Source organism: Mesocricetus auratus, unplaced genomic scaffold (assembly GCF_017639785.1).
Source record: "Mesocricetus auratus isolate SY011 unplaced genomic scaffold, BCM_Maur_2.0 Super-Scaffold_4256, whole genome shotgun sequence".
NCBI classification, from domain to species: Eukaryota; Metazoa; Chordata; class Mammalia; order Rodentia; family Cricetidae; genus Mesocricetus; species Mesocricetus auratus.
Window position 1 is genome coordinate 19,881,937 of NW_024429182.1, and position 27,568 is coordinate 19,909,504.

The 27,568-nt window shown below is 49.5% G+C and overlaps 1 protein-coding gene across 1 annotated transcript in view; it reads left to right on the plus strand.

Moving 5' to 3' along the window:
* The window catches only part of Slit1 (slit guidance ligand 1), a 150,556-nt gene that overhangs the window by 116,977 nt on the left and 6,011 nt on the right, over positions 1 to 27,568 (plus strand). Inside the window, 12 exon segments of the mRNA XM_005063601.4 lie at positions 184 to 252; positions 2,671 to 2,742; positions 5,051 to 5,122; positions 5,821 to 5,892; positions 14,331 to 14,494; positions 16,250 to 16,374; positions 16,650 to 16,747; positions 20,118 to 20,257; positions 20,366 to 20,459; positions 23,095 to 23,232; positions 25,690 to 25,918; positions 27,429 to 27,559. Coding sequence (XP_005063658.2) covers positions 184 to 252; positions 2,671 to 2,742; positions 5,051 to 5,122; positions 5,821 to 5,892; positions 14,331 to 14,494; positions 16,250 to 16,374; positions 16,650 to 16,747; positions 20,118 to 20,257; positions 20,366 to 20,459; positions 23,095 to 23,232; positions 25,690 to 25,918; positions 27,429 to 27,559 — 1,404 coding nt within the window.

Here is a 27,568-nt window from a genome sequence, read left to right on the forward strand (position 1 = left end):
GCCTTTGCCTGCTGACCCTCAAGGAAAGCTGCATCCTTTCCAGGCTCTCACCGCCCGATGGTGTGCAAAGGCGGCCTGGCCCTCGCCTCCCCCGCGCCCACACTGCGCTGAGTGCAGTTTCAGATCCTAGGTGCATGCAAATGCCTTACGACAGGTGCTCATGCTGCTGTGCTCTCTCCTCAGCTATTTGGATGGGAACCAGTTCGCGCTGGTTCCGGGACAGCTGTCTACCTTCAAGTATCTGCAGCTTGTGTGAGTATCCAGGTGCCTTGAGGATCCCAGACCTGCCTCAGTCAGTGGTTAGTAGGACCGTTGGCATCTAATCACCGTAGTGCCGCCTTCCCAGGAATCTCCCATTTGCCGGCAGATGCTGTTAATGAACGCTGCCTGCATCCCCATTCATTCTTCAGGGAACACCTATCCCTGGGTGCTCTTTTGCCATCTGGTGGCCAAATCCTGGAATTGCATCTTTTTTGTTTGTTTTATGAGACAGGGTTTCTCTGTATTGTTTTGGAGGCTGTTGGTCCAGCCTGGCCTCGAACTCACAGAGATCCGCCTGCCTCTGCCTCCAGAGTGCTGGGATTAAAGGCGTGCATCACCACCGCCCGGCTAGGAATTGCATCTTTTCTGTCCTCTGTGGGCTGGGCCTGCTGCTTTTCTGTCCTCTGTGGGCTGGGCCTGCTGCTCTGCCCATACCTCCCGGTAGGCTGGTAACTATTATTGCTCTGGATGATCTCTGCAAGGAGCCAGGGATGAACAAGGGATGATGCGGAGTCCTTCAGTTCAACCCCTGTCCCCAAACCAATATGAAACAAGGCAGCTACGAGTCCACATACTATTTTTTCCTAACTTGCCTTGTTACCCCTGCCTTCCACCCTTTCTGCCCTGCCGGAGTACTCAGATTAAACCCCTGGATAATGAGGTCAACTCCTCTTAGCTTTCCAGTGCAATTAGCGCCTCGCCTCAATTGTTTTTGTCTGTGTATTATCCAGAGTCTATCAAAAAAGTCCAGAGAATATCCCATCAGAGTGTGGCTTGGCTCGGAGCAGCCAGCGGGTCAATGCCAGTCTGAGAACTGCTTTTAATGAATTTGCTCTCAATGTCAACTGAGAACTGTTGTTAGTAGGTTTGTTCTTAGACAAGGAGCGAGGGCAGAAGTCAACATACTGCTCCCTTCGCTGACAAAGCTTGGCTACGGGAACAGTGTAGCCATGGGCTGGCGACATTCCGTTCAAAGCCTGGCCATTTTGAACGGCACAGGCTTACAGCATTATGATGCTCCAGTTAGTCTGTCTTTGTGCAATGGCCAACGTGTTCTGAACATTTCGGCAGAGCAGGGGTGAAATAGTGGCGGGTGTTAGAGGGAGGTTCCGGTCTGCAAGCTCCCCAGGCTTTCTGTGGCCTGACCTCTGCCAGCGACCCAGATGTACATGAAGAAGGAAGGACAGACAGAGCGGGAATGTCAAGTGAGCTCTTCCTGTCAGGCTGCCTCTCCTGCACGGAAAGACCCCACCTCCTCTTTGCAAGGAAGGAAGCGGGCCTGTAGCAATACGGAGGAGAGACGGGATTGCGTTATAGGAAGGTGCTGAAGGAAGAGCTCACTGTTAATGATTCTCAGACCCAAGAGCTGACCCAAGTAGCTGTAGCAGGCAGGCCAGGAGACCCTGAGGTCATGGATCTCTCTCAGATGGTCTCGGGAGGATGCAGGAAGAGGCCAAGGGCTCCCTAAATTGTAGGCAGCAGTAGGGTCCAACACAGGCAGCTGCAGATGAGGGCTTGGTTGGAAGGGGGGTGTGATAAACGGAGCAGAAGCTGGTGAGAGGATGGTCTCAGGAAACCACTTGTGAATGCTGGCCTAACACAGGCAGGAACTTAGGAAGGGGGACAGACGTGGACAGCGATCAGAGGCTGTGGTGCCGAGCGTGGGATGCAGAAGCAGCCGCGGTGCTAGGTGGCGGGGCCGCGGAGGCACCAGGCTGAGCCCCATTGGGGGTCTGCAGGGCACTAGGTGAACGGTGCTCTGGGGGAGAATGGCTGTGGCTGTCGGGGTGGTGCCATCAGCTCTAGACAGTGAGGGGAGCCAGAGGCCACACTGACGGCAGGAGTGCGAGTCTGGGACATTCCCATCCTGAGGCCAGTGTCTACCAGGGACTAGAAGATGGGGCCGCAAGGGAGGAGGACGCAGACACAGTCAGGGCAGGTGGAGGGCTGTGTAAGAATGCTCTGCAGCTACCATGGCCAGCGACTGTAGGAGAAATTGCCATGATGGGTTGGCCTGGCCCTCGTCTGGCCAGCTGGGTGGCCCTGAGTGAGTTAATTACGAGAGATTGAAGACTCCAACCCTTTATGTGTAAAATGGGTTTCACTCTCCTTCATAGGTTGGGGGCCTCGTGTTCTAGTTATGCTTCCCAGAGTAGGGGCTGCTGGGCCTGGCAGGTAGAGATTGGTCGGTGCCAGCTGTACCCGCAGAGGGCATGCGGCAGGCAGATTAGGGACAGAGGGAGCTCAGCAGCCAATGGCAAGACCAGTGTGTCCCCCACATCCTCACCAGATGGGGAGCCTTGCCCTCCCTGCTGCCAGAGGGCCAAGAGAAGATGGGAGAAGCTCTGAAAGTCATCCAGGGGCCAGGCCTTCTTTCTTTCCAAACACCGACGCTCTTGCTTTTTCCAGGGACCTGAGCAACAACAAGATCAGTTCCTTAAGTAATTCTTCCTTCACCAACATGAGCCAGCTGACCACACTGTGAGTCCCAGCAGGGCTGGGTGGGCACATGGGACATGTCATCGGGCTATGCTAGTGTCGCTTTGGTCATTCATTGGGATCCCACCAGAGAGGGGCCTGAGAGCCCACAAACTAACACCCCACCCATCACCTCTCTGCTTTTTGGGCCATGATCAAATGAAGAAAATCAGAAAAACTGGTCCTGTGAAATACGACACACATGTGGGAAAGTACAAAAAGTTTATATGTCTTATTTACCACGTTATCACAGAGCTAGCACACATGTTGTCCTGGTTTGCTTTCTAGTGCTGTGACAGAACACCGTGGGTGGCCAAAGGCAACTTGGGTGGGGAGGGCTTGTTTCGTTTCACACTCCCTGTCATGCTCCATGTCAAGCTCCATCACTGCAGGGAGGCACAGCAGGAACTCAAGGCAGGAACCTGGAGGCAGGAACCGAGGCAGAGGCCACGGAGAAAGGCTGCCCACCGGCTTGCTCCTCAGCTACCCCTTATATCTCCCAGGACTGCTCACCCAGGAGTGGCACTACTCACAGTTGGCTGGGTTCCTCCACACTAATCATTGATAAAGAAAATGTTCCACAGACTTGCTTACATGCCAATCTGATGGAGGCATTTTCTCCATTGACGCTCTTCCTCCCATATCAACCTAGCTTGTGGCAAGTTGACAAAAACAAACAAACAAACAAAAGCCTAACCAGCACACATATAGACACCTAAGCAAAAATAAAACAGTGTTAGCAGCCCAAAGCCCCATAGCTCCTTCTTAGTCCTTTTCCTCCATCCCAAGGTAGCTCTTGTTCTCATTGATGGTGACTGATTCCTTGATTTCTCTCTGTAGTACATCCATCTGCACACAAAATTCTAAACAACATCCTTCATTTTTTCTCAGTTTAAGCCCTACATGGATTGAATCATTTGGGAGACTTTTATGCCTAGCGTCACTGTGTCCCTGTGATCAGTCCCTGTGGGGTTTTAGCCATGTTCATAGTTATGTCTTGTTCCCCGTGAGCCTGTACTGCACTTCCCTTGTCCACTCTATCGGTGGGTGTGAGCTGTGTTCAGCTTGGACTGTTGTGAGAACAGACCCTCTGAAGATGTTGTGCCTTTGTCCTAAGTCACCCCATGCTGGCTATCATAATATCCCAAGCTGGCCATTGGTCACGGGCATTAGCCAGCATCCTTTATACTTGTCTGGTGGCTAAGACTACATCTCATTCTCCCCCACCCCCTTGGGTTACACATCATCCACTGGGAACCAAGGCCTTCCCCAGGTGTCACTTAGATCAAGCCTCAGGGCCAGTACCCAGCAAAGGGTCTGGCTTAGCCAGCCTTTAAGACCAGAGAATAAGCAAAGGTCAGTAAGGACCTGTCTGGGTCCCCACCTGTGTCTATGGATCAGCTCATCCCCTTTTCCCATCTTCATGACAACCTATGGTAGGGCTTCAGTGAGCCTGGACGTGAAGGTCATCCCCACTTAGAGTGGTATTTCAAACCCTAGATCCTGAGCTCCAGGGGCATTTGGCTATGTCTGAAGATGCATAGTTGTTACATTTCAGGGAGGGGGGGAGAATGCTGCTAGCATGGAGTGGGCAGAGGCCAGGGAGGCCACAACCTTCCCTCAGCACCTAGGACAGCCCCATAGCCCAGAACTGTGAACAGGGCTGAGTTTGACAAACTTGGGACTAACCTCAGTAGCCACAAGGAAGGTGGTGTTCCTCCCTTGCTACGGAATGTTCACTTCACTTGGATCTTTCTTATACATAATTCTACTTGCATATATTAATATTCCACAGTAGCCTACATCAAAGTGTAGAAGCTGATAGTCAAGAGTGATGACACACTTCCATAACGAGGCAGGAAGATTGTCACACGCTCGAGGTTAGCCAGAACTGGGCCCCAGATTAGGCTGTATGTTTAGAGTTTTATTTAAATAGATTCACGGTCCAGTTTTGTTTGGTTTCTGCCACTTAGCACAATTACTCCAACATCCTTCCATATGTTCGCATTCCTTCCCTGATGCTGCCAATGGCACTCTGTCCATTGTACATGTCTACCACAGAGTCAGTTCCCTCGTTAATCTGCCCATCTGCTCCTGGTGGGTTCATTTATTTGGAATTTTTTGAGTTAGTGGGTTAGCTGTGGGCTCTAAAAACACAGTCCTAACACAAATGTTATTGACTAACTTAATGACATGGCCCTGGGGTGGGGAGTGGCCTCAAAGCCTCCACTTGCTCACCTACAGGATGGGGTGGGAGTGGTCCTTCATCTCTGCATAGCTTCCTCCTTCCTTCCTCCCTTCCTTCCTGCAGGATCCTCAGCTACAATGCCCTCCAGTGCATCCCTCCTCTGGCCTTCCAGGGCCTCCGTTCCCTGCGCCTGCTGTAAGTCTCTCCCAACTCATTCTTCCAGAAAATCTCTCCCATTACCCACGGCCTGCTCCCTCCCCCTAGTGAGCAGAAATATTCCCAGGTCTGTAGCCCCAGAAGGGACAATGCTCTGTCCAATGATGGGAGCCCAGAATACTCTCATTCAAACTTTATAGAAGATAAGTTCCAAGTGGGAAATGATCTAAGAGAAGAGGTGACCTCACCCCAAGTTGAGTTTGGGTATAAGTGTGTGAGAGGGAAGGGGTGCCTGAGATAAAGGTGTCCTTTGTTTGTACAAGAGACTTCTGATCGTATTGAAAGTGTTTGCTGGCGAAAACATTCTGTTGTGTCTGTTACGGTGGCTCCTGACGCCAACAGAACCAAGGTGACATTGTACCTGGCTATGCTAATCTCCTTACAAATAGCCTACTTGGCCTCTGTCTCCTGGCCAGGAGGGAGGGCCTGTGTGTCTACATGTCTTATTTATGATATAAACTCGATGTTTGAGTTGTTTAAATGGCAAACTCAGAGTCTTCCCGTAGTGTGGGGACACAGCTGGCCTACCTGGACTCTAAGGGCTCCCCTTTTCCTTCCTGGGGCTACTCACCAGCAGACACCCTTGGTATGTCCATTCAGCAGGGACTAGGAAGCCCTTCCACCAGGCATCCCTCCCTCTCACTGGACTGGGTTCTAGTAGTCTTTTCTTTCCCCAGGTCTTTGCATGGCAATGATGTCTCCACCCTTCAAGAGGGCATCTTTGCAGACGTAACATCCCTGTCTCACCTGTAAGTAATGCCAGCCCAATTCCCTGGGCCTCTTTCTAAGCAGAACTTGGAGTCTGAGGGAGATCCAACCCCTCAGGCCATCAGAACATGTTGCCTTTATCCTGACATTGAGTTTGTGAGTTTTCCCTAGTCACCTTTATGGCCTCTTACATACTCAGTGGTCCACAAGGACAGTGAGGGAGAGCAGGTCATTAGCAGGTGGTAGCAAACATTTATTGATTGCTGAACCTGACATCTGCCAGTGGGACACTCCCTCCCATGATGATCCCACAACATGGGTAGTGTTTCCTCATCTCACACGAAAAGAACTAGGGCTAGGGAAAGGAAGATGCTTGCCCAAAGCTGCCCCAGTGCCCACGCGCTTAGGCTATTCCCACAATACATCCACTGCTTCACGCCATGAGAGGAGGTTCTGAAATCTATTTCCTAAAGAGGTAGAATGGCATAGAATTGCTTCCCAAACCCTCTAACTGGCAGTGGCATGATGATTCTTTAAAAAAGTAGGCTAAGGCTGGGAAAGATGACTCAGGCAGTAAAGCACTTGCCATACAAGCATGGATACCTCAGTTTGACCACCAGAACCCTCATAAACAGCTGGGCATGGGCTGGAGAGATGGCTTAGAGGTTAAGAGCACTGACTGCTCTTCCAGAGGTCCTGAGTTCAATTCCCAGCAACCACATGGTGGCTCACAACCATCTGTAATGAGATCTGGCGCCCTCTTCTGGTATGTGCAGACATACATGGAGGCAGGATGTTGTATTCATAACAAATAAATAAATCTTTTTTTTTTTTAAAAAAGGTGGGCATAATAGCATGTACTAATCCTGGACCTGGGAGGCAGAGACAGGCAGATCCCTGGGGCTCACCAGCCAGATGGCCAGCCTTGCCTATTTGGTGACTTCCAGGCCAGTGAGAGACTCTGCCTCAAAGAAAAAGTGTGTGGGACCTGAGTAACGACACCCAAGGGTGTCCTCTGGCCTCCACAGGCATGCGCAGATACACAAATAGACAAACAAATGGGGATTAATATCTCAGAGTGCAGAACTTCTGTTTGGGGTGATGCAAATGCTTTGGAAGTGGGTAGTCGAGATGGTTGCCCAGGGCTGGAAATGCAGTCAGTATTTTTGATTTGTACACTGAATATGGTACAGATGACCAAGTATGTATTTCATGTATTGTATATAAAACAATGAAGAGATAGGTAAGACCAGGGTTGAGGCAGTGTTGTCCTCACCCTGGAGGTTGGGACAGTGCAGAAAAGACACCTTCCTGGCATTTCTTGGTACCCTTAGTTATGACATGCATGTAGACTGTGGCCACATGTGCTGTAGTTAGAACGCTTTGACTCTTTTTCCTCTGAATCCCCTCCACACCCAGGGCCTTAGTGGGTAAGGCATACTTAGATCAGAGAGCCTTGGTATTGGCAGTGTTTCTCTTGAAGTTAAGTCAGTCTTCTTAGATGTCCCCAGTTCTGAGAATTGTCTTTCCCATTTTAATCTGCAAAGTCAGCATGATCTTAAAATAGGCAACACATTCACATATGTATATATTTTAGGAAGTTTCTACTATGTTAGGTTTCTTTATGACCCCTCAAGTGGCCCTTAATTTTAACTATCTCTCCCCGGTTCCCTCTCTTGTGCCCTTCTTTCCTCCTTACCCCAACCTGAATCTCCCATTCCAGTCTGTCTCCCCCATCCCTAACTACCTATTCTGTTTCCATTTCCTAGGGAGATCTATCTGTATCCACTGCCAGTCCCTCACTCTATACCTTAACTCTGTGGGTGGGTCTACAAATTGTAGCTTGATCATCACTGACATAACAGGTGGTATCCCCTTATAAGAGAATACATACCATATTTGTTTTTCTGGGTCTGGTTTACCTCACTCAGAATGATTTTTCTAGTTCCATTCATTTACCTATGAATTTCATTATTTCATTTTTTAAATGACTGAGTAGTATGTCATTGTGTAAATGTACTGCATTTTGTTTCTCTATTCATCTATTGAGGAATATCTAGGTTGTTTCCAGTTTCTGACCATTATAAATTGAGCAGCAATAACATGACTGAGCAAGTGTCCTTGTAATAGGATGAAGCATCCTTTGAGTATATGCCCAAGAGTGGTATAAGTGAATCCTCAGGTAGACTGATTCCCATCTTCTTGAGGAACTGCCGTCTGGATTTCCAGAGTGGCTGTGTAAATTTGCACCCCTACCAGCAATGGAACAGTGTTTCCTGTACTCCACATACTCACCAGCATGAGCTGTCACTTGTTTTATTGATCTTAGCCATCCTCCCAGGTGTAAGATGAAGTCTCAAAGTAGTTTTGATTTGCATTTCTTTAAGAGTTTCTCAGCTTTTCGAGTTTCCTTTACTGAGAATCTGTTTTATGTATTTTGGATATTACCCTTCTATTGGATATGTGGCTGGTAAAGTCTTTTTCCTATTCTGTAGGCTGCAGCTTTGTCTGAATGACAGTGTCCCTTGCCTTATAGAAGATTTTCAGTTTCATTAGGTCTCATTTATTAATTGTTGGTTTCGGTGTCTGTGTTAATGGTACTCTGTTCTGAAAGTATTTTCCTGAGCCAATGAGTTCAAGGCTATTCCCCACTTTCTCTTCCAGGTTCAGACAGCACATGTTCTAAACAAACAAACCCAATGCTGTGAAAACCAAGTTTGATCCCATAGCTGTCTTTGGGGGAAAACAGTGATATCAAACCTGAGGCCAGATATATTACATAAGAAATCAATCAGTTAAGATCATCTGCCAGCCACCTATTCACTAATGTTAGTCAGTTTTCTGTTATCATAGCAAAATACCCCAGATGTAGTTGGAATTGCCTTTGGGCCACCAACCAACTCCCAAATAAAGACACAGAGACTTGTGATTAATTATGACTGCTTGGCCTTAGCTTAGACTTGTCCCACAAGCTCTTTTAACTTAATTTGAGCTGTTTTTATTCATCTACATTTTACCTTGGGGCTTTTTACCTTTCATGTCCTACTTTCCTATTTCCTCCATGTCTGTCTGTCTGTCTGGCCCCTGGCATCTTTTTCTTTCTCCCCCATGCCAGCCTAAATTCCTCCTTCTACTTTCCTTACCCATATACCTCCTGCCTATACCTCCTCCCTCGTTATTGGCCATTCAGCTTTTTTTTTTTTTTTTTTTTTTGGTTTTTTGAGGCAGGATTTCTCTGTATTGTTTTGGAGGCTGCTCTGTAGACCAGGCTGGCCTCGAACTCACAGAGATCCACCTGCCTCTGCCTCCTGAGTGTCCTGAGTGCTGGGATTAAAGGTGTGTGCCACCAACGCCCAGCTTGCCATTCAGCTTTTTATTAGCCCAATCTGGTGCCTTAGGCAGGCAAGATCAAACAGCAGCATATCTTTACATAAACAAGTGAAGCACATCTTTACATAGTTAAACAAATATTCTGCAACACTCAGATGATCAGCTCCAAAAGAAGAAACTTTTGTTTTATCTCCCAAGTTCAGGGACTTCCGTCTGTTGTTGGAGAACTACGGTGCTTTTGGACTGGTGGCCAGGTTGCGCATCATGACGGGAATGTGTGGTTGAGGAAGTGGTTGACTTCATGACAGCTGGGAAGAAAGGAAGAGGAGAGGCCAGGGTCCAGATATTCTCTTGCAAGGCACCTCCTCAATGATCTAATGCCTTCCCTCAGATCCCACAGCCTACAGGCTCTACTAATTGTCAGCAGTGCCAAAGGCTGGAATCTAAGAGTTTTAACACGTGAGTTTTGAGAGGACATTCAAGATCCAAACCATAGCATCTCCTGCTTATCCATCAGCAGATACATACCAGCTCTAATCCGCAGCCCGGTGTCAAAAGCTTGCATGCCCCTATTAGAGCTCATGGCTACAGTTCCTCAGTGTTGCCCTTCATTGTTAGAAACTTGCATCTGCTGCCTTTATTCTTCTATAGGCTAGAAAGCCATATTCCAATGTTCACTGAGAAGTAGGTGTGAAAGTTTAATAGAAATGATTAATTACATCATGCCATGCTCATAGGACCAAAAAGAAAGTAGTTAATAACAATTATGGCACTGTAATTTACTATTTGATAACATGCAGAGTAATTAATGTGATACAAATATGCACATAAGGATTGGTGGTGCCATGCATAGTAGTATACACCTGTAATCCCAGTACCCGGGAAGACAGCAAGTTTTAGGTCAGCCTGGGCTGCCTACGGGGTCCTTGTCTCATTGAAAGGAAGAAGGACCACAGGCAGACTGGAAGGGAATTCGCTAAAATGAAGCTGATTCTATTTTAGGATGGATGATGCTTATCTTCCTGCATCCCTTTACACTGAGGGTTTGTACCCTCTCCGTGTGCTTGGCAGGCTTCCCCCAGTTAATACTGACTGGCCCAGCTTGTGCCTTTGGTGTTAGCTAGTGTCTGGTCCAGCTCTGAAGTCGGTGGCTCCTGTCCTCAAGGAACCACTTTTGCAGCCTCTGGGACCCGAGGATGACAGTAGCGCACATTAACCCCTGAGTGGGCTGGGCAGGGGTGGGGTTCAGGTGCAGGGGTTTGCAGTTTGAGAATTATTCTGGCTTCAGACCAGGAGAGGCTGTTTCAGGCTAGGCTCCATTAATAGAAGCTTGGCATGAGCAGACGAGACAGCTACTGGTACAGTGTGCCCCAGTTACACCAGAGACCAACAACATGGAGCTATTTATAACCTCACTGGGGGGTGTTCCCCGCCACAGTTTTGGGATCCATGAGGGCCGGGCTGATGCCTTACCCAACTATGTCTCCCTTGGCCCTACCCGTTCTCCACTCCCCAATGGGTCTCTGTCGTCTTTACTTTAAACTTTCTGACTAATTAGTTAATTAATATTTTGAGACAGAATCACACCACACAGCCCAATCACACCACACTGACCTTTCTTGATCTTCCTACCTCAGCCTCCTAATTTTTTAAAAAAGCTCTTGATTAAAATGTATAAATTTTGCTGTGGTGTGGTGGCGCACATCTTTAATCCCAGCACGCAGGCAGAAGCAGGTGGATCTCTAAGTTTGAGGTCAGTCTGTTCTACAGAGAGAGAGTCCTGGTACAACTAGGGCCACACAGAGAAACCTTGTCTCAACCAAAAAGAAAAAATGTGTAAGTTGTTTACATTAGCTTCCATTGGGCAAGATGACCCCTGGGAGAAAGGGAGCTGTAAGAACTACCAAAAACAAGGACAGTGGTCCTCAGCTGCGAAAACCCAGCCTTGGGCAAGTGGAAGCTTGGAGTGTTGCATGAGGTACTGACATCTACCAGGACAGGAACAAGTAGCCACACATGCAGGACAAAGCCAGGATGGGTTTGAGTGGCTCTTAGGAGACTTTGGCCCTGCAGTCTTTAGAAATGGATTGGGAAAGGACATTTACGTCGGAGGTGCAGCATTGCTGATGGTGGCAGTGGACCCCTGTGCCAGGGTGGGAGTTTGTAAAGCTCTCAGTCACATCAAGAGCCCTGCACTCAGGACGACCTTAGATTCTTTTTTTTCTTTTGACCTTAGATTCTTTGAGTGCTTCTCTCCAACTATCATGCTCCTGACTGGTCTATACTCCTTGTAGTTCACTATAAATTCTACGTTAAGTTTTTAAGTGCCATAATTATTCTATATTGTACATTTTGATAATTTGAAAAATAATATTAAAAACAAGTATATTTTTATACTTACTTTATATAAAATATAATTTAAAGTAAGTATTTTAAATATACCATGATATCTGTGTTCCTGTAATCTTGAGAAGTCTGTTTTTACGCATTGGAGTCTGACTCTGACCTTCCTCTGTGTCTGAGAGGCTCTGGTGCTGATGGGGGAAGATGATTCTGTCTTGCTCATCCCATTAGCCAGGATGGATGCTGTCAGCACACGAGGACAGAAAATTAAATACACATCAAGGTTGCACCTGCCCTCCTTCCCGAGCTGCGTTAGTCCCTCGGCGCCCATTCCAGGTTATCTGCGCTTGTCTCTCTCCCCCTCTTGATCGCAGGCTCTTTATTGAATCATAAAGCAAACCCCAGAGATGTTAGGGGAACAGCCCAAGGTCAGCCGGGGCAGGGAGCAGCTGTGGCAGACTGGAGTCCAAGTCTTGCTCAGCCTGTTTTATAAGGTCACACGGCGTCAGCTGTGCTATTCTGGGAGATTCCCGTTCAGAGCCACAGCCTCGTGCGGCTATCAGTCTGCGCCCATCCTGGGGTCACTTCCTCTGCAGTCCAGAACAGGTGGGAAGTGGCTGGGTCTCCGGTGACCCGATGAACGCTCCCCCTGTCGCTAACCTCACACAGCCTTGAGGCTTTAAAATGGTTGATATGGATGAGCTCTGGGCGCTGATCTTCTATTTATGAAAGGAAGAACTCTGGCCCCTTCGTTCCATTAGATTCACACCCTGTCTTCATGCCTCTCGCTGTGCATGGGGAACTTGCTACGGGATTGGTACAGGGCCGGGCAGCTGGCAGTACTCAGGTGGACTCAGGTGTGAGAGCGCAGGCACGGCCCTGGACTGCCGGCTATGGGAGCCGACACAGCCTCCTGGGGGCAGCGCGATCATTTGATACCCGCGTCTTCTGTCACCTGGATTCCATAGGCATCTGTTCTACAGGGATGCTCACACCTCACAAAGCCATGTGTAAAAGAGTGTTCACAGCCATCTCAGCTGCCAGAGAGCCCAGCAACAGGGAAACTGCTCATTAAACCGCAGGGTATCTGTTCTTCCTGGAGACACTGCAAAGCACTTTGGCAAAACGAGGCCGATTCCTATATGCTGTCCTGGAAGGTTTCCAAGGCATACTGGCTAGTGTCAAGAACAAGCTGTTTGGATGTGGTACACTGCAGATAGGAACCTTACGTATCCATGGGGGAAAGGGCTGGAAGGCCACACGCACATGAGCTTGGTGTCTGTGCCACCTTGTGCCTCTGTGGAGGATAGTGACATACTGTGAACATAGCGTAGTTTATTTAACCAGTTACTTGCCGATGATCAGTGGCAGTTTCCAGGTCCTGGTTTGTTTTCTGCAGCTACAGACTGGACACATGATTATGCGAGGAGGTTAGTCTCATCCTGCTTCTGCAGCCTGGAAGCCCGGGAGCACAGGGATGACACAGCAGAAGCAGGCTGAACATTCACATGACAGGGTGGCAATGAGGCCAGACAGAGCCTTTGTACCCGGCATCCACTCCTATGACAGCTGACCCAGTTCTGGGGAACCAGCACAGATTACCTGTTTTAAAGGGCCATCTTCCAACACTGGACTGGTAAAAGTCTCAACACACGTTTGGAAGAGAGACTTAGACCATAGCAGGAGCTTGTCACACAGGTGTCTTTATATGCATCTGTAGATGTGTCCGTAGGAGAAACTTCCACAAGACAATTGCACCTAGGATTGGAGTTATGCCTTTTTTCTCATCCGTAACACTAGAATATATGTGGCTGGGGGGATGGTTTACAGGTTAGGGGCACTGGCTGCTCTTCCAGAGGTCCTGAACTCAGTTCCCAGAACCCACATAGCGGCACACAACCGCTTGTAACTCCATTCTAGGGAATCTGGCTCCCTCACATGGACATCCCTATAGGCAAAACACCAATGCACATAAAATAATAATAAATTATTTTTTAAAAAACTTAAGTTGCTGGGCATGGTGACATGTCTTTAATCTCTGTACTTAGGAGGCAGAGACAGGCAGATTTTTATGCGTCCAAGCCCACTATATTATTCTACATAATGAGTTCTAGGACAGCCAAGGCTACATAGTGAAACCCAGTCTCCAAAAAACAAAACAAAAAAGTGTGTGTGTGTGTGTGTGTGTGTGTGTGTGTGTCTCCATGGCACTTAGCACTCGCTGTGTTCTGCAGCATTTGAGAAAGCTTGCAAGTAAGAATGCATGCATGTGGTCTTTACTTAATTAAAAATAAAAAGGAAACAAAAGTGGCTGGGCTTCTCAGACAGGCAGTTCAGTGTTTAGACCCAGAGGCTGCCCTTAGCTGCCGTGTGGCCTGAGGGAAATTCCTTATTCCATGCTATGCTCAGCACCGCATCTTAAAGATGCAGAGAGCTAGTATGTGGGGTTAATGAGAGCACTGGGTGAAGAAGGCAGGAGCAGCAGTCATTGCTCTGCAGGGGTAAATGCTGGCCGCTTCTCCTTCATGCCTGTGGACGGAGGCTCTGAGTACAGAGCGTTTCCCTGTAGCTGGCAGAATGGGTTCCAAACCCAGATTCCTCCGTCCCTTTGGTCTAGGACAATTACTCAGTCTTTCTAAGTCTGTCTCTGTATGCAGAAAATGGAGAGAGGCATAGTGAGGACCAAGTAAGATGATGCATATGGAGTGATTAAAGCAGGGGCTTGTGGGTAACCCGCATCTCTGTGTGCTCACTGGCTCAAAGCTTCTGAACTTGGGATGCCCATTTTTTCTGCTGCCTGTCCCAGAGCCATTGGTGCCAACCCCCTGTATTGTGACTGCCGCCTCCGATGGCTGTCCAGCTGGGTGAAGACTGGCTACAAGGAGCCTGGCATTGCCCGCTGTGCCGGACCCCCTGACATGGAGGGCAAACTTCTGCTTACCACACCTGCCAAGAAGTTCGAATGCCAAGGTGAGCCCAGGAGCATGAGAGAAGGGGTTCTGGGTACCAGGGACTACAGTACTTGTCCAAACCTGGTAGGGTCTTCCAGATACTCCTGGGTCCCTGGGTCCCACTAGTGGGTGAGTCAATGGATAAAAATGAGGTTCTGCTTGTTAGCATGACTGCCTTCTAGTCTTGATATCCAACAAACAAAACGGGCAGAAAAATCCCCGTCCATTAGGGCTTAGATTCTTACCCGTGGTTACATAAGAAAAACAAAAATAGCATTTTCCAAGCTCCCAGGCTCCTGGCAATACAGGGCACCCAGACTTCCTTTAGATAGGCATTGTGCTGGACAACTAGCTGAAACTCTACTCTGTCCCTGATGGGCCCAGGCGACTAGCTGGTGTTTTCTTGATATTTGCAGAACACAGAGTCAGGGCATGGCTGGCGGTGGGGCTGAGGCTCCTGACCTCCAGCATCTACAAAGACTTGTTCAGGCAATGAGTGACTGGCTGGCTGACTGATCAAGCCCCCGAGGCCCTGCAGAAGTTTTCAGAGCAAAGACAGGTGGCTGAGTGGCTGCCTGGGTTCAGCTTTGTGTGCAGGGGGAGCTAGGGGAGGACCCTAGGGACACAGGAGCATGGCCCTTGCCCTCTGCAAGCTCAGAGGCCACCATAGGAAATGAAACTGACAGCTGTAGGTTAATGAGGAGGCCCAGGCCACCCAGTGTGCAGGAAGCTGTCACAGCAGTGATAGTTCCAGGGGCCCACTCTGTAGTGGTTATTAGGAGCAAGCTGATCTGTGCTAATACACGCTTGGCATTTACTAGCTGACAGAGTGGTACAAGTTGTATTTTTTCCAATGTATTCTTTTTAACTAAAATATAACAACATCCAGAAAAGTACACCAGCATAGAAAAGAGCCTGATGATGTTCACTAGCTGAGTTCACTCAGGCACCAATACTGGGTCAAGGAACAACAGATCTGTGTCTGGAAGTCCCTCCAGCAGCCTTCTGTCATGGAAAAGGTTTTTTTTTGTTTTGTTTTGCTTTGCTTTGTTTTTTAATTTCTGTTCAAGTGCATGCCTCTTCATCAGAACTGATGTCACCTCTTCCGGAAAGAGCACCCTGGGGGAGCCTGAGTTGAGTGGCCAGATTTCCCTCTGCTCTCTTGTGAAAGCTTGGTGTCTCTCAGGGTTGGTACACAGGTGTACATTTGCTGCCAGACTCCCCTGTTTTCCCTGTGAGCAAGGTCTGGAGAGGGACCTGCACAGCCTGGAGGTAGTGGGGGAGGCTCTCCCTGCTTTAGACTTGGAGAGGAAGAACCTCGAGGCATATATATGGACTCTCCCCATGTGGCTTCCCTGCAGAGCCAAGCCCGGGCACACAGCTCCCTCTCTGCTGAGCAGACTGTAGCTGGGGTGATTGCCTCTGGGGGTATGGGCGGCAGAGTCAGGAGAGGTCAGAAATCACAACTTCCCTACTTGCTCACTCTTAGGGTGGCCCTGACCACTATGTATACAGTTTCTACCTATTGAACACTGCACATCCATTCACATAGTTCTCACAGCTCCGTGTGAATCAGGGGCTGCCGGGGGCCCTGTGGTAAAGTGGGTTCCACAGTTGGAAAGTGGGGCAGAGCTGGCTGATGCAGCATGACCCTCACACTCACGGTGAAGGCATGTCTCCTGGGAGGAGGGTATTCCTCCACGGGACTGGGCTTCTCGGGGCGGAGCACCATGCTTCCACATGCCCCTTGCTAATGCTGTCCCTGTTCCCACAGGTCCTCCCAGCCTGGCAGTCCAGGCCAAGTGTGATCCCTGCTTGTCCAGCCCATGCCAGAACCAGGGCACCTGCCACAATGACCCTCTTGAGGTGTACAGGTGTACCTGTCCCAGTGGCTACAAGGTGAGTGGAGGCTGAAGCTGGAGGAAGAGTTCTGCCTGCTGCAAGGCCCTGCAAGACCGGCCATGTTGTTTGCTGGCCTAGCTCAGAACGGGCAAGTGAGTGACCCTGTCGCCAGTGACCTAACCTGTGGATGAATGGATGTATGTTGATGAATGAGTGAATGGAAGGATGAATAGGCACCCCTGTGATAGACAAGCAGAGACTGAGGGCTGTTTCTTAGTTCATACCACCTCCTTGTTTCTCCCTGGAGTCCTCATCCCTGGCTTTCCCTCTAGGGCCGAGACTGTGAGGTGTCCCTGGACAGCTGTTCCAGCAACCCATGTGGAAATGGGGGAACCTGCCAAACCCAGGAGGGCGAGGATGCTGGCTTCACGTGAGTGCTCATGGAGACTGAGGTGGGGTTGGAGAGTGCTGGTGGGCCCAGCATCCGAGGGTTGGGGATGCCAATTGGCCCAGCATCCGAGGGTTGGGGATGCCAATTGGCCCAGCATCCGAGGGTTGGGGATGCCAATGGGCCCAGCATCCAAGGGTTGGGGATGTCAATGGGCCCAGCATCCAAGGGTTGAGGATGCCAATGGGCCCAGCATCCAAGGGTTGGGGATGTCAATGGACCCAGCATCCGAGGGTTAGGGATGCCAATGGGCCAGCATCCAAGGGTTGGGGATGTCAATGGGCCCAGCATCCAAGGGTTGAGGATGCCAATGGGCCCAGCATCTGAGGGTTGGGGATGTCAATGGACCCAGCATCCGAGGGTTAGGGATGCCAATGGGCCCAGTATCCAAGTCTCCCTGTGCTGGAGATGAGGTTGGGTAGAGGGAACAGACCTGTGCTCCAAATTATACTCACAGGTCCTCGAGGCCCCTCCTCACCTGGAAGAGGTGCGAGCAGGGCACCCTTGGAACAGCAGGCACCAGACAACACAGGCTCACGGGGGAGAGCCTGGACTTGGGCTGGCCCCCAGTGTAGCTTATACTGCTCTAGCAAGTGGCCAGGAGTGTTTTTCCACACACTGGAAACCTGTAGCCAAGAGTACATGTCACGGCAGTGTCAGGGAATGATTGGGGGCATCCAAGACTCTTAAATCTCCACGGACCCCCTCCACTTTAAGCTGAAGAAGTCTCTAGAGGCTGTGATTGGCCCCATGGTACAGCTGAAGTGACAAAGGTGGACCCGCATCCTGGTCACCCCTCCTGGGGTCCTACCTTGCACAACTCTCACTGGCTGGCCACTGTAAGGAGGGAACCCACCATGTATCTCATGCTCTGGTTACAGATGCCCTTACCACTTAGCATACCCGAATCCCTCCAGAGCAGAGGTCACTCCTCACACCCTCACTAGCCTGCTTCCCCAGGAAGCCCCAGCCCCCATCCCTGCCCTCCCAGAGCTTTTCTGAGGAATACAGTACTTAGTTGCTGCAGATAAATTGCCTACTGAACAAATTGGCTCTTCAGAAAATGATGTTGAATCTGCGGGCGGAAATGGCCAAACCTGCCTCTGCAGACCCAAATTACCAGATGTAAAAAATAAAGTGCTAAGTGCCTCTCCTCCAGTGTTGCCTTGGAAACGCATCCTTACAATAGGCAGGCCCACCTCAGGGGCAGGCAGCAGATCCAGCTTAGCTTCCTCCCGGTCTGGTCCTCAGCTCCTGCACAGGGCTGGGATGCCCCTTCTGGGATTGGGAGCTGGTCAGGTAGTCCCACATCCAGCAGCCAGGCAGCCTGTAGCACCCGGTCGGAGGGGGCTTCTTTCCACCTGCCTTATATGCCCGGAGATCTGGCCAGAAGGGACTTTCTGCACAAATGTCCTGTCACCCCGTCTTAAAGTCAAACTCTAGAGGATGCCTGCAGCACACCCACCTCAGACCTCTTTACTCACCCTCCAGACAAGATGTAAAACACCACCCCACACAAATTTTCTTACACCAACAGCGACATTTTTTCCCATTGTAAGTTCATTTTTTTCCATGCAAAGGAGACAGTGTCATGGATATCATAAATATTATTGCCATTTTAGAGCAAAACAACTAGGTTAAGTACGCTATCCCCATCCCCCAGTGGCATCTGTTTAGCATAGCAATTGGGTACCATTTTACTTTATTTTTATTCATTTTTTTGAGACAGTACTGGATAGCCAAGGCTGCTGTGGAATTCTCAGCTATCCTTCTGCTTTGGCCTCCGGAGGGCTTAGATCACAGCTCCGGATGCCACACTTAACCTTTGGGCACTGTTTTAAAATGCCACCAGCAGGCTCCTCCATAGCAATGAAAACCATGTCTCCCTGTCTGGCTGGAACTAATATTTGTTGTGTTCACCACCCTCCTGGTCTCTATTGCGATATGATCGTATGCCAGGAGCAATTGCCTTGAACGAGGGCACAAGAGCTAATGTTTAAAGCCCCTTCCCTTTTCTTGTCACCGTGAGCTTCTGATTAGAAATTTCTTTTGGCTGTGTTTGCTGGTACACATAGGTTATCCTGTGGGTGGGCAGTAAGAGCATTGACTGCTCTTCCAGAGGACCCAGGTTTGAGTCCCAGCTCCTGCATGGTGACTCACAACCATCTATGGCCTCCAAGGACACCACACATGTATGTAATGCACATACATACATGTAGACAGAACACCCTTACTCATAAAAATTAATAAAATTACAAAAAATAGTTTCTGTGTCTGAGTTAGTGGTGACTAATAACATACAAAACAATGCAACTGCTATAAAATTTGATATTATTATCGATACGGTGATGTGTGTTGAGACTGAACTCCTTTGTAGAATGGCTGTCTTCTGTGTCAGTTGGTCCGTGTGTCCATAGATGGCCCGTGCATGGTGGGAGAGAGCAGCTGCCCCGCTGTCTTGTTTACATAGATATTATATGCTTGCTGGGAAGGTCTGTTCACATAAATCCAGTCAGGGTTAGGAGATTCGCCATAGAGCTGCTGCACAGCTATTGGAAGTCCTCCCAGTTTATATGCCCAAATCTCCCGAGTGAGTAGGTGGTGACAATCTTACAGTTGTGTTCGGTGACAGCTCACAAGTCTCCTGTCAGTTATTTTTAGTGGTTCACTTGTTTTCCTTGACACCTGGAGGCACAGCCCACCTCCTGCTTGGGTGGAGAGGGCACCTTAGCTGAGGCCTGGGGATGTTGGAGGAGTTCTAAGGACCCCTGAAGAGCTGGATGTGAATTCCTCAGTCCATCCTCTCTGACCCTTGTGCCCCTTGGGAAGCTTCACATGCCTGAGGCTAAGGAGTACCCTGGTTGTTAAGCGTCAACTTCTAGAACCTTCTATAACCCAGCTACTGCTCAGCCCAGCTCCATTATTACTGTTCCTGAAGTCTGTGTCCTCAAACACTTGAGCAGTGTAGACGGGCAGGTCCTGCCTTCTCACTCTGGTCCCTCTGTGTCTTCTCTGTCCCTCTCTGTCTTTGGTCCTCCCCTCCTGTGTTGGGATTCTTGCTGAGGCTAGTCCCTCACCTCCGCCAGGAAACCTGTCCTGCTGAGGAAGGGTTAGGTGCTCTCTGCCCACACCTGGCTTCAGAGCCTCCACCATCCTGACTGTACTTCTCCTTGAGTCACTGCCTCCTATTTGTCTTCCCCTCCAGACTGCAATCCAGAGGATTCCTTGAGGGCAAGGCTAGTCTTGTTACCTTCTGGCCTAGAGTAGTTGAAACGCCAAACGTATGGAGTGAAGATTCTGACCGGTTGCCACTGGCTTTCCCTGCTCCCCTTCATCCTTCCCTCCCCCACAGGTGCTCCTGTCCCTCCGGCTTTGAAGGGCCAACCTGTGGGGTGAACACAGACGACTGTGTGAAGCATGCCTGTGTCAACGGGGGTGTCTGTGTGGACGGTGTGGGCAATTACACCTGCCAGTGCCCCCTGCAGTACACAGGTAAGCATTTCGAGGGGCCAGGGCACCCCCCATCCTCTGGGGATGCTAGTGTCTGCATGGGCTCCATAGAGCTTGGCATCTGCTGCCTCTTGCTCCTTCTCTCCCTAGGAAGGACCTGTGAGCAGCTGGTGGATTTCTGCTCCTCGGATCTGAACCCATGTCAGCATGAGGCCCAGTGTGTGGGCACCCCGGATGGGCCCAGGTCAGTGACAGCCTAGGCCTGGCTTCCTCCCTTCCTTCCTATTCCTCATTTGTTGGCGGGTGTGGTCCTGGCACCCTGTGTTCCTGAGAACCAGGACATAGGCACATCTCTGGCCACACAGCCCTGAGGTTGTGACTTGCTGTAGTCTAGCCCTGAGTAGATGCTGGCTGGACTGAGCCCCTCGTTCTCCCTGGGGACTGGGAGCAGCAGTAGAAGCCTCTTGAGGGAAGTGAGAAGGTACTTGTCTGGAAGGTTCTTAGCACCGAGCCTGACAGCCACCTACAGCCCTCCACGTCAGGCCCATGTGCTGGGATGCAGCTCGATGAGAACCTTGTGTGCAGGACCATGGTGGATTCCATGTCCCCCCCCCCAGGCGACGGGGGGGGGCCGGGGGACAAGCACACCAAGCAGACAGAGCATAAGTGAGAAGTTTTATTAGAAAGGGGAGAGGGGAAGGAAAGAGGTAAAGAGACAGAGAGAGGACAGAAGAGAAGAGGAGGGACACAGGAAAAGTCCTGTCTGCCCCATGGGAACAGCGGGGAGAGAGCTGAGGGGAGAGAGAGAGAAGAACCACTGGAAAGAGAGAGGAAAGAGAGCAGAAGTAGGCGGAGGTCTTTCTTTTAAAGGGGTCCTTTGCACCTGTGTGCAGACTAGTACTCATGGAACCCTGAGCTGACCAGAATTCTGCCTGAGTGCATTCTGCCAGGTGACAGGGGCAGCCAGCATAATGCCTGAATACCAACACCATGACCTCTCCCACCCAATCGCAAAAGCCACAAAGCTCACAGAATTAGAGTCCTTCCAGAACAAAGTCTTACCTGAAAGAAAGTTTGGAAGGCTGGCACACTTGCCACTTCTCTTTGAAGGGTGGATATGGGTAGGTTCTGCTGGAGTGTAGACTTATCTGTTTACTGGGCTGTCTCCAGTTCCCTTGGCAACCTCCAGATATGCTCACTTATATTCAGTCTATGGCCTAATTGTGGTCACAAAGCTCTGAATTCCAAAACCTGTCCAGTCCCAGCACGAGCAGTCATCATATTAACTGGATTATGTAGAAGGGCTTGTCACATGGAGACTGCTGGATGAGGGTTGAAGGAGATTTTGAAAATGTCACTAAAACACAGCTTCATCCCTAGAACTCCCTCCCTCCCATCCACGGAGTCAACAAAGAATTGTCAGGCTAGGACTTCCTGTGGTCTGTGGCAGAAAGACCCAAGTTCAGGAATGGGAGCTAAGGCCAGGGGTAGAGACCTAAAGGAGTCTGCTGTGTAGCCAGTAGTGCCAAGGGACTGCTGGGACCCAACAAAACATGGGCACTATACTGCAGCAAGGCCTCTGTGAAACCGAGAGAGGCATCACTGCTTCTAGGTCACAGGGATGGGAGTGGGGACAGCAGAGCCAGCCAGGGAGCAGCGGCACACTTGTGGAAGAGTCCCTCCCCCCAGTGAGGCAGCTACGGGGCGAGGTGAAGCCGGACTGCACGGGCTGGCACGGGACTGCTGTGTCACCCTTCACCCTCAGTAGATGGGCTCCATGTTCAGCCCTGGGCCCAGCTACCGCCACCAGACTGTGTGATGCGTGTGCTCCCCACTTCCTGTTCTGGTGGGGCATGGAAGGGAGGGATGGCCAGCTGTGCCTGCCATTGTGCTGGACTCAGCAAGAGAGTGAACAAATGACAACATTCTCTCAGGTTGTAACCCATTTGTGGGTGGTGATCAATCGGGTAGGTCAAAATTAACATCCTTTAATAAATCTTTAATAAAGAGAAGACAGGAAATGCCAGAAAACAGTGTGCCATTTTATGTGGCTGAGACACACACCCAACTGCTTCTGTACATATGCATATGTATATTGGGCTGGGAGACGTCCCTTACAGCCTGAGAGACATGGAGTTTGAAATAAAAAAACAACCCCAAGTAAGAATGCATGCAGTCCGCTTCCATGGGATTTGGAGATGGCAGGGGTTCAGATGAATGGCTTGATGAGAGCTAAAGTGTTTCCTGGAAGCTTCCTGGGAAAGGAGAGGAAGTGGCCTGATTGGACCACTCAGGGGAAGAGCAGAGGTGTTCTAAGTTAACAAGGACAAAGGCAGGGATGTGCCTGGTGGATGGACTTGGTGTGTGGAGAGCAGCAGATGTTCTGGGGGTAAGTGGGATGTGTGCTTTATGTTTAGATGGAGGGTTAGCCTGAAGGGTTTGGACTCACCCAGGCCTGGAAATTGGGGGCTGGTCTGGGTCAAGGTCCTCACTGAGGGTGGGCACAAGTCTTTGCCGAAGGGTGGGAATCTGGGCCCAGCAAAGTTGTAGAGGCTGAGCCTAGAGGAACAGCCAATCTGTGGAGCATGGGATTCCGTGATGGGGTGGGTTCTAGGAGACCGTGCAGCAGGGCAGGTCAAGAATGGGCCCGAGGCTGACCTTGAAGGTGTAGTTGGTAGTGACAGTGGGCATCTAAGACAGGATAATTGCCTCCTCTTGCTGCCAGGCATTCACTCTCCTAGCCCTGGCTCCCCCACACCCACAGAGCTCTTCTCTTAGTAGAAGAGACCCTGTGGAGATCCTTTGTCACACAGGCTGCACAGTCCTGACCATTGAGCCCTAGGCTGAATGCTGGCTGACCCTTTCCCTGTCCACCATAGGTGTGAGTGTGTGCCAGGTTTCACGGGTGACAACTGCAGCGAAAATCAAGACGACTGCAGGGACCACCGCTGTCAGAACGGCGCCCAGTGTGTGGATGACGTCAACAGCTACGCCTGCCTCTGTGCTGGGGGCTACAGGTGAGCCTCTCGCCACGCTGTGAGCAATTCCCCTGCCTCAGGTGGGACTGGCAAGGGTCCTTTTGGGACATGGGTGAGTGACAATCCCATTGTGGGAGCTGAGTGCTGGAGTTTTAGGCGTGGCTCTACCAGTCCCAACTATGCAAACTTGGGAGAGCCAAACAGCCGCTTAGAACTTAGGCACAGGGTTCTAAACCTGTTTGTTTAAAGGCAGAACATGGGAATAGTGAAGGAGTTTAAAATCACGCTTCTGGATATGGGTATCCAGTTGTCCCAGCACTATTTGTTGAAAATATTTTTTCCCTTCATCTTATTTGTCTTGGCTTTCTTGTGAAAACTCTAAGGCCTGTAAGTTTTGCAAAAAAAAAAAAAAGGTAATTTGGGATTTTGGTGGAAGCATTATTGACTTTATAGAGCAGTGTAGGGATCAGTGGCATTTTAACAAAACAATATTGGATTTTCCCATTCTTGAGCATGAATTGCCTTTCTGCATATGTAAATGTACTTTAGCTTCTTTCAACAATCATTTTGTCATTTTTAAAAGTAGATGCTTCACACTTACTTTTAACCATTTTTAATTACTATTTTATGTGTATGGGTGTTTTGCCTGCAGGTATGTCTGTGTACCAAGTGTGTGCCTGGTGCTTTCAGAGGCCAAAAGAGGGTGTCAGGTCCCCTGAGGCTAAAGTTACAGGTGATTGTGAGCCACCATGTGGGTGCTGAGAATCCAACATGGGTCCTCTGGAAGAGCAGCCAGTGCTGTTAACCACTGAGCGATCTCTCTAGCTCCTCATACTTAATTTTGAAATTTGTTTCCTAATTTTAGTTCTTCTAAATGATACTGCGAATAGAGTTTATTTTTTAAAGATTTGTTTCTTTTACTTATGTGTACAAGCGTTTGCCTGCATGTTTATGTGTGCACCCAATGCATGAAGTAGCTAAAGAAGTCAGAAGTGAGCATCAGATCTGGTGGGACTTAGGTATCAGTGCTTGTGAGCCTCCGTGTAGTTTCTGGGAATCGAACTCAGGACCTCTGCAAGAGCAACAAGCTCTCTTAGCCACTGAGCCATCTCTCCAACCTCCTGGAATTGATTTCTTAGTGTCATTGTGGTGTGTGCATTGATTTTGTAAATCAGGCTGAATTCTTTAATTAGTTCTAAGAGCATTTAATAGATTTCTTGGGATTTTCTCCTACAGGATCCCATCCACAAATAGATACTATTTCTTCTTCTTTTTCAATATAGATGCATGTTTAACCCCTTTCTGTCCTAGCTGCTCTGGACAGACCCTGCAGTGTAGTGCTACAGGAAGCTTCTGAGAGCAGACACTCTTGGCTTCTTTCTGTTTATGCAGTGCAACATCCAACCTCTGCCCATCAGCTGTGACGCTGGCTGTGTGTGTTTCTGACTGTTTTTCACTAAGCTGATAGACTTCCCTTCTGCTTCTACTTGGTTGAAGTTTGTTTGATTTTTTAAATATGTTACCATGGTGTTCTACATTGATTTCAGATGGTAAACCAACCTTGCTTCTGGGTTAAAACTTAAATGGTCATGGTATATAACAATGTTTCTATACCATGATTTGATGCGATTTTGCTGAGGACTTTTGCCTATGTCCCTTAGAGATATCGGCCTCTATTTTATTTTTTCTTGCAGTATCTTCAGGGTCTCAGAATCAGGACATATTTCTTTATTGTCTACTTCTCAGAAGGACTTGTGGGAAAACGAGTATTAATTATTTTTAAGTGTTTGATAGGATTCATCGGTGAAAATTTTTAGGCCTGGGGAATTTTCTGGTCACTAGTTCAATTTCCTCACTAGTTTTTTTTTTTTTTTAGCATGGATTATTTATATTCTTGAGTCAATGTGGCAAGTTTTTGTTTCTAAAAATTGGGCGATTTTAGCTATGCTATTCAAGTAGCCAGCACACAGTTGTACATATATGGCCTTCTAAGTCTCCCCTGCCTCTTGAGTTGGAGTTATTAGAATCCCAGGCCTTGTGCACATTAGACAAATGCTCTGTCTCCTGCCACATACCCATTAGCTGTTTTTATTGCTGTAAGTCTGGTAGTAATGCACCTTCTTTATTTCTGGCTTTTGTAATTCAGTGCCTCTTAACCACCACCTCCATCACCACTGCTTGTATTTTAAGTTTGAGCTTTCTCGTCTGTACTGTAAAACCTGTCCTGCAGAGTTATTGGCCTGGGGAGGGAGGGAGTAAATCTTCAGCTTCAATGCACACGCTAACCACCTGAGATCTTGTTAGAAAGTGGCTCAGGTGGGGTTTCCGGGAAGTGCCAGGTGATGCTGCTGGAACTCAACGTCCTCCGAGGACATCTCCTGTCACTTTAAGGGTTCACTTTCCTGGGGTAGCTAGAGAGTCTCTGACCTGCACAGTGGGAGAGCTCCCCCCCCTTCATTCGGCCCCACCCTCTCTGACCTGTGTCTTTTCTTTCAGTGGACAGCTCTGTGAGATTCCACCTGCCCCCAGGAGCCCCTGTGAAGGGACTGAGTGCCAGAATGGGGCCAACTGTGTAGACCAGGGCAGCCGACCTGTATGCCAGTGCCTGCCAGGCTTCGGTGGCCCCGAATGTGAGAAATTGCTCAGTGTCAACTTTGTGGACCGAGACACTTACCTGCAGTTCACTGACCTACAGAACTGGCCTCGAGCCAATATCACTCTTCAGGTGTGTGCCCTGGGACCTGGTCACTCACAGGGAGTCATGGAGCAGGGCACCTGGGCTCGTCAGAATGTGAGGGTACACCCTTGCCCACAGGAGTCTGTGTGAATGGCTGTTCTCCTCCAGTCAGGATGAGTCGGCCTGAGTGCCACGGAAAGGTTCTGAGTCATCTCAGGGACAGCTGCGCAGTGACAGTATCCAGAAAACAAACTTGCCAGAGGCCTTGTCCACAGGCTTTTATCACGCGTTCTGCTCAGCTCTGGCCTCCAATGCAGCAGACAGGCTTGCTCCATGTGGCCAGAATGAATCTGGGCTTGTCTTTAACCAATACTTTTGGGAGCCTCCTAAATGCCCTTTTTGTTCCTTCAGTATCATCTTAGACCATCATCATGTCGAGGGGAAAAACCAGGTTCTACTTCAACAAATGATGAAAAACCTTTCTATTTTGCTGAATATGTTCCAGAGGAAGAGATGGGGGCAGATTATACTGCATTTTGCCCAGGAGAATGGAAACTCTTGACCCCTCTGCCTCAAATTCCATTCTTGGCCACACGTGCCCAATCATCTCTCCTTTCCTTTCTTCCTTTTCTTCCTGAGCCCCTCAGACAGGCCCAGTTCTCTCCTCTCACACTGTCCTCAGCAAGACAGCAGCAGCTTATCCGCTGGAGGCAAAACTCACCAGCCCAGGCCCCAGCCCAGCCCAGCCTCAGCCTCAGTCCAGGCCCCAGTCCCGGGGTCCCAGCTGCAGCTCGGGTCATTCTAGCATCTTCAGGAGGCCTCACTGTCACACATCATCAAGGGGCTCTTCTTTGCCTGCATTCAACAATCAGTGGTCTCAAGGAAGCTCTCTGATTGGCTGATTTTGTTACATACTGATTCCTTGACCAATCACTGGGTCCCAGGAAATGAGCAAGTGTGATTTCCGTAGCCTTGGTCCACGTGCCTACTCTATAGTCAAGGGCATCAGAGTATTTACCGGGAGGATTCAGGGAGGAGGAGCTAGACAGAAGGAAACAACTGTGCTTCCCACAGCCGTGGGGACCTCTCTCCCAAATACCCGCATCTCCAAACATGACCTTGTTCCCTAGCACATGCTGCAGCATTAAAGGGCTCTAGCAGGGAGAACCTTCCATGTGCTTCCTCTCTAGTTCCCCCTCTGCAGCCAGTTCCTCCTGGCTCAGAGGGGGCTCCCATACCATACTGTGGTGGCTGTGGACTGCTTATTTCCCACTGGGGAACTGGCCTTTTACCTGTTCTTAGGCAAATGCTTCCCAGGACCCAGCCAGTCTCTAGCTGTCCAGTGCTGGCTGGTCTGCAGTGAATGACAAGTGAACCTGTGACTACTGGCCTAGGTCAGCATCTCTGAAGGAGGGGTATCTGGTCAGGAAGAGGAGAGGGGAGAGAATGGTTTTAATATGACATCACCCTTCCAGCATTACGTCCCCTCTGTTCACGCGCCTGCCTGTGCTGCTTCTGCGAGGGGTGGCATGGGAGAGCAGGTGCCTTTGCCTCTCAGGTATCTACAGCAGAGGACAATGGGATCCTCCTGTACAATGGGGATAATGACCACATCGCAGTTGAGCTGTACCAAGGCCATGTCCGTGTTAGCTATGACCCAGGCAGCTACCCCAGCTCTGCTATCTACAGGTAGGAATT